At 38.0% G+C, this 12,475-nt stretch overlaps 2 protein-coding genes across 6 annotated transcripts in view; one reads left to right on the top strand and one right to left on the bottom strand.

The window, feature by feature from the left end:
* The first annotated feature begins 3,164 nt into the window (after window positions 1-3,164).
* Window positions 3,165-8,219, top strand: si:ch1073-228j22.2 (SPRY domain-containing SOCS box protein 2). Of its 3 annotated transcripts, none has more exons than XM_058763851.1 (3): window positions 3,165-3,277; window positions 5,814-6,519; window positions 7,187-8,219. In XM_058763851.1, the coding sequence occupies exons 1-3, from the start codon at window positions 3,233-3,235 to the stop codon at window positions 7,339-7,341; spliced, it is 906 nt and encodes a 301-aa protein (XP_058619834.1). In that variant the 5' UTR covers window positions 3,165-3,232; the 3' UTR covers window positions 7,342-8,219. The 3 variants fall into 3 exon arrangements, with proteins under 3 accessions (XP_058619834.1, XP_058619835.1, XP_058619836.1); XM_058763852.1 differs by having other exon boundaries at window positions 3,263-3,334; XM_058763853.1 differs by lacking the exon at window positions 3,165-3,277 and adding an exon at window positions 3,996-4,014.
* Window positions 7,194-12,475, bottom strand: part of cntrob (centrobin, centrosomal BRCA2 interacting protein) — a 25,675-nt gene continuing 20,393 nt past the window's right edge. For 2 of the 3 annotated variants that reach the window (XM_058763848.1, XM_058763850.1), the window contains exons 17-20: window positions 11,991-12,334; window positions 11,781-11,909; window positions 8,226-8,507; window positions 7,211-7,343 (exon numbers count right to left, since the gene is read on the bottom strand). In XM_058763848.1, coding sequence (XP_058619831.1) covers window positions 8,430-8,507; window positions 11,781-11,909; window positions 11,991-12,334 — 551 coding nt within the window. In that variant the 3' untranslated portion in view covers window positions 7,211-7,343; window positions 8,226-8,429. Of the gene's footprint in view, window positions 7,344-8,225; window positions 8,508-11,780; window positions 11,910-11,990; window positions 12,335-12,475 lie in introns of all 3 variants that reach the window. The other variant, XM_058763849.1, reaches the window with a different exon arrangement.

Raw genomic sequence — 12,475 nt, 5'->3', positions numbered from 1 at the left:
TCACGAGTACAGGAAGCTTTATTCATGTACAACACATTAACAGAAAACAAGAATTCTTATATACGTTTGTATATTTATTTATTCATTTTATTTTGTTTTAAACTTACATTTACATTTAATCATTTAGCAGACGCTTTTATCCAAAGCGACGTACAAATGAGAACAATAGAAGCAGTCAGACCATCGAGAGTGCAGCAGTATACAAGTGCCATGACAAGTCTCAGTTAGTCCAGCACAGTAGACATAGCTAGTTTTTTTAATTTATTTTTTTTTATATAATAGATAGACATAATAGGTAAGTGTTAGTATTAGTTGGTCAGGTTGGTCAACTTAAAATTAAAAATGTATTTTAAAACAGTATGGCCTGGTTTCACAGACAGGGCTTAGACTAAGCCAGGATTAGGCCATAGTTCAATTAGGACATTTAAGTCATTTTTATTAACATGCCTTAGAAAAAAAATCATTACTGGTGTGCATCTTGAGACAAAACAAAGGCACTGATATATTTTAAGATCAGTCAGAGCAAGTTTCTTTCAGTTGAATTATTTTAGTTGGGGACTAAACTTATGCCTTGTCTGTTAAAACACTATGAACTGCAACAAATGGTAACTTTAACATCTGTGACCCTGCAGCACAAAAACAGTCATAAGCAGCACAGGTATATTTGTAGCAATAGCATTGTATGGGTCAAAATTATACATTTTCCTTTAATAACAAAAATCATTAGGATATTATGTAAAGATATTTAGTAAATTTCCTACCGTAAATATATCAAAACTTCATTTTTGATTAGTAATATGCATTGTGTGTGTGGGGTGAGGAATCACACGACAACGAGACTTTAAAGAGTCAAGAAAAACCCCGGAGGGTGGATTTATTTGTGCAATAATCGTGAGTTCGTGGTGCGGTGCTCCGTGCGGTGCTCCAGCTCAATCCTCTCGTGTCTTCGAAGTGGTGGGTCGGTGTCGTGCTTCTGTGGTTCGGCAGGACCGGTCACACGCTGTCTTCTGGTAGAAAGGAGATAGAACAACATTAGTGACGGAGACTTTCTCAGAACTCACCGGAGTGTGTGTGAAAGGCGGCTTTTAAAGGGCGGTGCCTGATGAGCTCCAGGTGTGACCGGTCTGCCGGTAATGCGGGGCGCAGGTGTGCTCCCTTTGTTGCCAGGGCGACGCTGATGAAGGCTCGGGACACGTGTCACAATTGCTAAGAACTTCATTTGAACAACTTTAAAGGTGATTTTCTCAATATTTAGATTTTTTTGCTGCCTCAGATTCCAGATTTTCAAATAGTTGTATCTCAGACAAATATTGTCCAACAAACCATACATCAATGGAAAGATTATTTAAATGAAGCTTTCAGATGATGCATGAATCTCAATTTCACAAAATTGACCCTTATGACTGGTTTTGTGCTCCAGGGTCACATATAGTATTCGATATACACGAAATGATGGTTGCATGGTAAAAGTAACCACCTCTCAATATCATATAACAGACATCAGCAACATAAAAGAACATCAAAAAATAAATACATAAATATATATGGAGGTGTATGTATATGTATATATGTATATGACATTACAGGACCCTTGCTGGACCCCCTATAGTTTGCTTACCGAGCAAACAGATCTGTGGATGATGCAGTTAATATGGGACTGCACTACATCCTGCAACATCTGGACAAACCAGGGACTTATGCAAGGATCTTGTTTGTGGACTTCAGCTCCGCTTTCAACACCATCATCCCAGACACCCTTCAGAACAAGCTGACTCAGCTCTCTGTGCCCACCTCCATCTGTCAGTGGATTACCAGCTTCCTGACAGACAGGCAGCAGCTAGTGAGGCTGGGAAAACACACATCCAGCACCCGCACCATCAGCACTGGAGCTCCTCAGGGCTGCGTTCTCTCCCCACTGCTATTCTCCCTCTACACAAATGACTGCATATCTAAAGACCCCTCTGTCAAACTCCTGAAGTTTGCAGACGACACCACAGTCATCGGCCTCATCCAGGACGGCGACGAGTCTGCTTACAGACAAGAGGTTGAGCAGCTGGCTGTCTGGTGCAGTCACAACAACCTGGAGCTGAACACGCTCAAAACTGTGGAGATGATAGTGGACTTCAGGAGAAACCCCCCTCCTCTCCCCCCACTCACCATCATGAACAGCACTGTGGCTGCAGTGGAGTCATTCAGGTTCCTGGGCACCACCATCTCTCAGGACCTGAAGTGGGACAATCACATTGACTCCATCGTGAAAAAGGCCCAGCAGAGGTTGTACTTCCTTCGTCAGCTGAAAAAGTTCAACCTGCCACAGGAGCTGCTGAAACAGTTTTATTCAGCTGTTACTGAGTCGGTTCTGTGCTCCTCTATAACTGTCTGGTTTGGGTCAGCCAGCAAATCAGATTTAAGAAGACTTCAACGGACTGTTAGGACAGCAGAAAAGATCATTGGTGTGCACCTGCCCAGCCTTCAGGACTTGTACAACTCCAGAGTGAAGAAACGGGCAGGTAACATCATCAAAGACCCCTCTCACCCCGGACACAACTTGTTTGCACTTCTCCCTTCAGCCAGACGCTACAGATCTCTGTGCACTAGAACATCTAGGCATAAAAACAGTTTTTTCCCCCATGCCATCTCCAGCTGAAATAGCTAACACATGGATCATTACCTGTGTTCTGTAATTCATTCTGGAATTCATTCTCCATCTTTAATTATTGCCTCCTCTCAAGTATTATGTAAATACACATACATATGTTTATCTATACAGCTGTATATAGAGTAAATAATGCACAAATCTGTACATAAATCTACTGTTCCAGATTCATACTTATTATTATTAGGATTATTATCCATTGTTAAGTCTTACTATTTAAATGTTTTTTCTGTTCTCATGTCACATGTGTATTTATGTATGTATGTATGTACCAGGAGCACCTTAAAACCACAACAAATTCCTCGTGTGTTTGCGCACACCTGGCGAATAAAGCTCATTTTAATTCTAATTCTAATATGTATATATATATATATATATATATATATATATATATATATATATATACACACACACACACACACACATATACATACAGTATATTGAAACTATTTAGAAACAGCGTGAAATACGTCATCGGGGACGCACAGACGTCACTCTCGGTGTTGGCCTTGACATGACGGCCGGCGCTGACGTCGCGGGAGCGCGCACGGGAGATAAGTGACGTTTAAATGCGGGATGAACGGCGAACGGAGCGGAGCGGAGCCAGCGCGCGCACTCACGGTAAGAGCATCTCATGAAGAAACGCTTTTTATGCTTTGATGCAAGTTTCAAGAGCAGGTACAGTACACTATAGAAATATTAATAACATTATAGATTTATTAAGAATTTGTTATAGATTTATTAAGTATAACTATTATTAAGTATAAATCTATATATTATAGATTATTATTTATTAAGTATTTGTATTATAACCAAACCAATTATACCAATAACTAAACCACTGTTTAAACATTCGATGCGTCTAACATGACATACACAAACAAACAAGGACATTTATTACTATAGTTTTAAATAAGTGGCAAAACCAGTCATGAGGGTCGATTCTTTAAATTGAGATTTCATTGATGTATGGTTTGTTAGGATCGGACAATATTTGAAAATCTGGAATCTGAGGGTGCAAAAAAAATCTAAATATTGAGAAAATCACCTTTAAAGTTGTTCAAATGAAGTTCTTAGCAATGCATATTACTAATCAAAAATGAAGTTTTGATATATTTACGGTAGGAAACTTACAAAATATCTTCATGGAACATGATCTTTACTTAATATCCTAATGATTTTTGGCATAAAATAAAAATGTATAATTTTGACCCATACAATGTATTGTTGGCTATTGCTGCAGATACAGCTGTTACGCCGGTTTCACGCCGCACGCGAAGCGGAGCAGAAGCTGAACCGCGGCTTGTGTAGCTACTGCAAATACAGACGAGTATCGCTCATTCAGTCACGCTTTTCAGGTGTTCTCCGACAGCTGTGTCGTGTGCTTTGATATGGCCGTGTTCCCCTCCGTCACGTGTATAACATGCGTGATAAAAAGTAATCTTAAAGTTAATAAATGCCTCTAGTTTTAATCATTTAAACAGGTCTTTGAAGTGGGCAATAACTCCTGGCAGTGATGTGTTTTCATGAAGTTGATTCTGTGCTAAATCTAATATTTGATGTTTTTTTGTTTTTAATGTTGTAGATTTAAGTAGAAAATGAGAATCGCTAAAATTATTGAATATATTTTGAGACAAAGGTCTTCTTAATGATTACCAGTTTGGTTTAAGATAATTAAAGCAACAGTTTTTCAATAACTAGAAGAATATGTAAAAGTATGGTATTTGGGGTGAAAAGCGCCCCTGCTGTTGGGGCGAAAGGCACAATAATTAACATGATAATTAATAGATGGCTGACTTTTCCAATTGCTGACATGGTTCATATGGTATCATATTGCCTGTTATGTTGGGTGTCCACCTTAGAGATAATCACCATGTTTATAATGAAACCATCATATTTAAAAACATGACATTAATCATATCATATAATAAAATAAAATTTGTTGTTACTACTGTAAATCTATATTAACTTATTATGGGATCTCCTTCAATGCTTTCAGAATCTTTACTTTTTATTTTGTTTCTGTATTTTAAAATATATTTTTATATTAACATTTTAATGATAGTATATTTATTGAACATTATTTATCAAAATAAGCAGAAAATAGCCTAACTTTGCTAAAGTGATTGATTTGAACAAGTATTAACTTAGACATTAGTATCAATTTTTTTCTAGCTCAAGTATTTATCAATACAGTGTGCCTTTTACCCCGTGACTGTGAGACACAGAACACCTCACGTGATTTTACAGTGAAATGTGTCATTTTTCATGTTAATCAGGTCAATTTTGATCAAGAAAAATGCACTGTGGCTTTATTTCAGCGTAACGGCGCAGCAGGAATAGATGGAGATTCCCTGATTCGCTCGGTGCATCGGCAAAAACGTTAAGGATGCGATGCACCGGTTTAAAAAGAGCGCATCCCGCACAAGACAGCGGAGAAGTTAGACATTCGGTTTCATTTCAATTAAGCTCTTAACGCCGCAACTAACTCAGATAGACAGAAATATATGCCCTTTACGTTGCACAAGGCTTAATTTTAAAAAAGTAAATTAATAAACATTAACCATATAAATCAATTAAACAATTTAACTACATTACATTATACTATAAAACAATATTAAAATGTTCAGAAAAACATCCCTGTTATTGCACAATGCTCTGTTTTTATAATCATTTTTACAACTTTTAATGTATGCAATAATACAAATCCATTAAACAACAACACCATTTGATTTGAAGGCATCTAACCAACTGTAAAAATATCTAAATATTATTCCCTGTAATGCACAAGGCTTGTTTTTTATGATTATGCCTTTACTGTTTTTATATACAGTACTGAAACCTTATTTTTGAGATGTTTTATTTACCTTACCCACTAAAATCAACTGCAAAAATCTCGTACAGCCACTTTCTCCAAAACGGTTTAATTATTTAATGATGACAGACACAGCGATGCATCATGTGTGTAGTGTGTTCAGGGGATTAAAACATACATATTTCAGACCTACTGGAGTAAAAGTAAATAATAATTTACTATTCCTTTAAGTTCATTACTAGAGTAGGATGTTAAAATAATTACACACTACTGAATGATGATGTAAATCGCTGTAGTAATGTCGTAGTACGGTGACCGGAGGGTTGTTGTGTCTTTGAACAGGAAGTTGATGTTCTTCTGCGATCTGATTGGATGGGTCTCACACTGTGCTGCTTGCTGAAGGACGGCGGTCCTAAAAAACATCATAAATCCCGATCAGCCTTCTGTCCGTTTTCTGTAGCCCCGCCCATTCGCCTGGCTGTGCTTTTAGACACGCCCCCCGTCGCCCCTGGAAACCCACGGTCGCAGTGGAGCTCCACCCACCTGTCGCCCAATCTGAAGGTGTGTCCGTCGGGGGGGCGTGTCTCTCGTGCCCGTGTGGAGCAGAGCAGCGATGCGGTCCGTGGCGCGGTCGGCACGGCAACGGGGCTCCATATATGGGAGGTGCTGTGGGAGGAGCAACAGAGAGGAAGCCACGCCCTACTGGGCGTGTCCACACACAAATGCACCCTTCAGGCCTCGGGCTACATGGCGTTAATAGGCGGAGACTCGTGTTCCTGGGGCTGGGAGCTCTCAACCAATCAGCTCTGGCATGATGGGAAGGCGGGGAGGCGGTACCCTGGGGGCGGAGCCAGGGGCATCTTAAGTGTTCCTGATCGTGTGTTAGTGGTGGTGGACGCAGACGCAGGGACGCTGGGATACGTGGTGGAGGACCGCTATCTGGGCGTCGCCTTCCACGACCTCCCCAAAGGGGCGGAGCTTTTCCCTGCGGTGAGCTGCGTTTGGGGAGGAGCTCAAATCTGCATACGCTACCTGTGTGGCACGACACGTGAGTGTGACATCGTCATGTCCGATACAAATGACGTCACAAAGTGATATAAAAAAATAATTTTATCATAATTGAAAAAGTATTACAAATAATTAAACAGTAAAAAAAAAAAATATATATATATATAATTTGAAAAAATTAAAAAAATCCAACTTCCATCTAGTCAAACTCTATTTTAAAGGTTCATTGAACTATTGAAAGTAGAAAAAGGAGTCAAGTCCTTCTGATTTTTTACAGTGCTGTGTTCCTGTGGCTCAGTGGTAGTGTTGTGTTAGCAGCGCAAAAGGTCGTGGGTTCAATTCCCAGGGAACACACATACTGATAAAAACACGTATAGCCTGAATGCACCGCAAGTCGTCTGCTAAATGCATACATTTAAATGTTATAATTAGAGCTCGAGAGAGGACAAATATACACAGCGCACATAAAAAACAAGATATTTTTATCCACGCATTTTTCAGCATTAAATGAAATGTACAGCAAGTGCTGTACAGTGAGGGCTGTTAACATTAATGCATTAACACATTCGTTTAACATTATAAGTGTTTCATTCTGTGTGATTTTTAAATATCTCACATATTTATATCTCATACTGTATATTTATATAATCCAACACAAATCACTGAACACAATAATAAATCTCCGCATGTCTGACTGTGTTTCTCAGGAGACCCACCTGCTCTGGAGGCTCTGAGCCGTTTATCTGCGCGGCGGGCCCTCGGAGGGGCCGGGCCCCGGAGCCGGACGCTGTCACTCCCAGCTGCTCTACAGCGCCTCCTGCTGGACACACACAGCACAAGCACCGCAGAGGAACGGCACTGACACTGCACATCACAACATAGCTTTACTTGCTTTATTTAAAGTTTTCTTCATTTGTCCGTTTTTCTAATTATATATGTTAAAATTGCAGATGTGTTCAGATTGTCAATCAGAGTCAAACTGCAAGACTAAATCTTCTCAAGTCATAAAAGAATTGTCTAAAGATGGTATATTCTGTAACTTCCTGTCCTTTTGTTGTTTTTCTTTTCCAGTATGTATATATATATATATATATATATGTGTTTGTGTGTGTGTGTAGAGATAGAGAGAGATTAGATATAGATTTTTCTTTCCTGTATGTATGTGTGTATATATATATATAGAGATAGAGAGATAGTGAATATTGTTAATATTTTTTAATAATTTCTGTGCATATATTTATAACTTAGAAAGTCGAGTTTTTTTATTTCATATATATTTCCATTGTTAAACAAATCTTCAAAAATAAAATATTGAAAAAATAATTTTGTCTTGAGAGCTGAATAAATTTGCTTTATATTATATTGCCTCTAATATAACATTTTAATATATAAAATTATATATCTTCAAAATTTTGCAACATTTACGTTACATTTATATTTAGCCATTTAGCAGACGCTTTTATCCAAAGTGACTACTGAAGACAATCCCACTGTTATTTTCCTGTTTCTCTGTGAAGCTGCTTTTTTTTTTAAAGCTCTATTTTAATAAATGTGACTTGACTTGACAGTAATATGAGTTTCAGATTAATGTCCATCTGGAAGAATATCATCATATGAGGCTGAATCTCATGAAAGCTATCATGAATCATCAGGAAAATAACTGCACGATGCAAAAAAACACAATGGCCTTTATTTACGCAGCATGTGTGTGTCATGATTCAATCACTGAGTATAGATGAGTGTCACCTGATCAGCAGATCCAGCGGAGACTGACGTCAGCTGAAGTCCTCGTCAGACACGCTCTCGCAGATGAAGAACACACTCACACTGAACACTGCAGCTAAACACACACTCAAACATGAAAGAAAAACACTTCAAGACAGTCCTTTAAGACGGGTGAGGGTTTATTTCAAATATAATAAAGCACATAAATAACTGAGTAAAACGAGGTCATCTCCAGACTCTCTGAGATCCTCCTCTGCGGCTCACTGATCTTCTGCTCGGGACGCTTCGAGACGACACACACGCCTGAAACACACCAAACACACACAGACTAATCAACTGATCGTTTTTAAAATGCATACCGAACGAAAACTAAAATAGTGCTTCATTATTTAAAAAAAAAAAAAACTACTGAACTTGTACTATACTATAAATGAATAATAAATATTGAATATTAATTCTATATTGATCATTAAATTTAGTTCGTTAACTAATGTTAACAGAAGCAACATTAAAATATATTAGCAGATATATTAGCACACTAACTAGACGGCCGTCTTTAAACATCTACACAAAGCCCATAGCATTGAAATGACATCTATATATATATATATATATATATATATATAGGGATATTGTGTGTATACTTTCACACTTTAACGGCTTCTATTCTAGAACACTTGATTATCTAATCAAAGTAACTAAACATGGAAACACCAGGGAAAAGCGCAGCGTCTAGGAGGACGGCGTCGTGTTCGAGCAGCGCTCTAAAACAGTTCATTTAATCATCAAACGGACCCTGAGCCTCACTGACCACATCTTTGATGCTTCATCTGAAATGAAAGCCTTTTTGTTGGTTTACATTACACATGAATAAATGGCCAACCAGAGCTGCACGATACTACGCTATATAAACTGAGAATGAAGAATTACATTTTTTTTAAAATAAATATCACGATTCTCACACCATGATTTTGAAAAAAATAAACAACATGTAATTTACTAGAAGTTCTGACAAAACGTAAATTGCTGCAGTATATTTATAAAATATATTCAATATTCAACGAACTGTTTAAAAAAAAAAATCAAGTTTCATGATTCAATAACTCGTTTCATTCCTGAATGAATCAAGGTTTTTTGGACAGTTTTTTGAGTCACTTGTCGCCACCTGCTGGTGTTACGCTGTTATTGATACAGTCTTTATTTGAAGCTTCAAGTGATTTAAAGGGTTAGTTCACCCAAAAATGAAAATTAGCCTGTGTTTCACTCATCCTAGGTGTATATGACTTTCTTTCTTCAGACGAATCCAATCGAGTTATATTAAAGTGCCCCTATTATGTATTTTTGAAGATGATCTTTCATGCAGTGTGTAACAGCTCTAAGTGAATGAAAACATCCCAAGCCGTTTCATGTTGACGTCAACAAACATTAGCATATTGCCGCCCACTTGCTGGTCTTTTCGCATTGGTCTGAATGAAAATGTAAATTCGTTCTTTGCTTGAGACTTGCATTAAAAAAAAACTTAAAGCACAGTTTGTTTCATTTGTATCTTTTTATTCTATTGTATTTATCCTTTGCTTTTTTATTACTGACAGTTTAATTATTTTCAGTAATGTTGAGGACTGTTTGTTTGTTACTAATAGTTACCTATACTCTGCTGTGGTATTGAGAATTGTGAAATTTCAATAGTAGATGTCATAGCAACCTTATTTACAGGAAATATATATTTGATATGCATCACTATCTTTAAATAAATCACTCATATGAAGTTTTGGTCAAATGGCCCACTCATAATCGTGTTAAATAATTGTGATTACAATATTGATCAAAATAACCATAATTATGATTTTTGCCATAATCAAGCAGCCCTACATATTTTATTTGTGAAGTTGAAGGGTCCATCTTCAAAAAGATCAGGGGCTTTTGGTAAAACATCAGCCTTCCCTTCACAACACCACTGCAGTGTACACACGGTTTCGTTGTCGATGTTTTAAATCTGCATTTGAAGCGTTCTGTGCAGCGCAGAATCACGTGTCAAAACAAACAGCAGAGGTGTCAGTGATTGGCCTCTAGAGGCCGCTCTCGCTCTGTATAATAACAGCAGACCCTTCTCAGCCGCTCCAGCAGTAGATGCAACCCGGAGAACTATCAGCAGGGATTTTAGCCGATAACCGATAGTTCCAGCAAACTTTCGTTATTCATAATTTTTCGGCAATGACATTTTTCACAGACAAAAAACGCGACGATAACGAAATAAAAACTCTTTTTGAATGACGAAAACAATGACGAAAATCTATTGACATTTTTGTCAACGAATAAAAGCGAGATGAAAATGTTAGGGAGGGACGATTGGACAGATCCAGTCAGATCGAATTAGGGCTGTCAAAATGGCTGAAAAACTAAATTCTAATTTTGTTCTAAAATATTATCAATATTCTAATTATACTCAAATTTAAAAGACATAATTTCAGTTAGGGGGGAAAAATAGCGTTTGGCTTCTCTCCTGCGGCCACAAGAGGGCGTATCGAGCAAAATATTACTAATGCCCGGTTCTTCATAGCAATAACACAACTATCTTTGAAAAAAGTGCATAATGTTTAAAATAATGTTTATAAACCATATATAATTAATTATATTGCTTAACAATTATAAACAAAACATCATGTATGTATAGTTTAATACAAAGGACCGAAAACCGATCACAAAGAGTACTTTTTTTCTATTTAAAAACATGAGATGCAGTGGGACGAGAAAAAACGCCATAAAGTCTCGAGACATGTTTTTTAAAAGTTGAACTTACATTAATTTGACATGCTTTCTAAACACGTGGCTCTCTTGTGCGAGACGCGAGTGCAACGCTGATAGATGTCCTTCTAGAAAATGTGGTTCTGTGTAAACGGCCTGGTTTCAGTTTGATGTAAACAAGATGTCTCATAAACCATTAAAAAATGCGCGTCTGGGAGTAAGAGAAGAGCAGACATACATTTGAAATGCGTGACGACGTGAAAGAGCACTTACTTCAGTAGCCCTAATAAGGATTAATATATGTCTGCTTAAATGAATGAAGTTGTTGTATGTATGCAAGCTGTTATAAAGAATGCAAATGATATAAGATTGGTAGCCTATTTCATTTCAAAAGAGGACCATATTCTTGTTTCTTTATGAGAAGTGAATTAATTTAACTTTAATATAATGGCATGTTATGTGTCATAGCAGTAAAATCTGTTTATATTGCATGTTCAAACCTTAATATCATTCATATTACTATGTTAATAGATGTTTTCTCTGGGAACATATAATGAGTTTGGATATTTTAGAGAAATGTTTAATAAATGCATTACACTGTAACTAAACCTATTAGATTTTAGTCATCTGAATTTGTTTTAGTCTTAGTCTAGATTTAGTCTAAAACAAATTCAGATGACTAAAATTGGACTAAAACTAAATGGCATTTTAGTCCAAAGACTAAGACTAAAACTAAATCAAAATCATTGGTTAAAACTAACACTGCAGCAAAAGCGATACACCGGTCGACCTCTAGCCGTGACTCCATGTAAACACTAGAGTGAAGCGGATCACCTCTGGTTTGTCACGCTGATCCGGTTTCTGCTCCAGTTTTGATCTCAGCTCGCTCATGTGACGCTCAGGCTCATGTTTAAGCTCTCTGATTGGCTCGTCCACAGGGTCGCCGGGGGAGCATTCCAGCAGCTAAAGCGACACACAGCAAGGAGCGTGAGTGTGTGAGTGTGTAGAGTCTCGTCTGTGTGTGTGTGTGTGTGTGTGGTGTACCTTTGACACGTAATACTGCAGCTCACTCTGTCTGTCTTCATTCCTGCTGGGCGGAGCTTCATCTCTGATGGGCGGAGCCTTCTCTGAAACGTTACCGTACCATGGTCCAGAAGCCCCGCCCCTGCCCAGCCCACTATCTGCGCTGGAGCTGTGATTGGTCCGTGCGTCTGTGGGGGCGTGGCTCTGCTTCTGTATCACTCTGATCTGATTGGATTCACACTGACTGTGATTCAGACTGAGAATCTGCTTCATTTGAGCTTCTCTCGTCTCCTCGTTCCTCTCTTTCATCGTTTCATTCTCTGAGAACGCAGGCCTGACCCACAATCCACTGCAGTCACTGAGCGCTGCAACACAAACACACAGCGTAGAGGAGTTCACTAGTGTGGGATATTAAATACCATCATTCATACAAAGGCCTGCAAAATTCAAGATATGGGGATGAAAATTTTAATAGGTTATTTAATGTTTCGGTTATTTAATATGAT

The sequence above is a fragment of the Onychostoma macrolepis genome, chromosome 23 (genome assembly GCF_012432095.1).
Source record: "Onychostoma macrolepis isolate SWU-2019 chromosome 23, ASM1243209v1, whole genome shotgun sequence".
In the NCBI taxonomy this organism is placed as follows: domain Eukaryota; kingdom Metazoa; phylum Chordata; class Actinopteri; order Cypriniformes; family Cyprinidae; genus Onychostoma; species Onychostoma macrolepis.
This window is presented reverse-complemented; position numbering and strand designations above follow the sequence as displayed.

Excerpts from the sequence above, each read along its gene's own strand:
- si:ch1073-228j22.2 (XM_058763851.1), top strand. The coding sequence starts at position 3,233 with ATGAACGGCGAACGGAGCGGAGCGGAGCCAGCGCGCGCACTCACG. Across the intron at positions 3,278-5,813 it reads AGCCAGCGCGCGCACTCACG|GAAGTTGATGTTCTTCTGCG; the intron begins GTAAGAGCATCT and ends GTCTTTGAACAG. Across the intron at positions 6,520-7,186 it reads CTACCTGTGTGGCACGACAC|GAGACCCACCTGCTCTGGAG; the intron begins GTGAGTGTGACA and ends TGTGTTTCTCAG.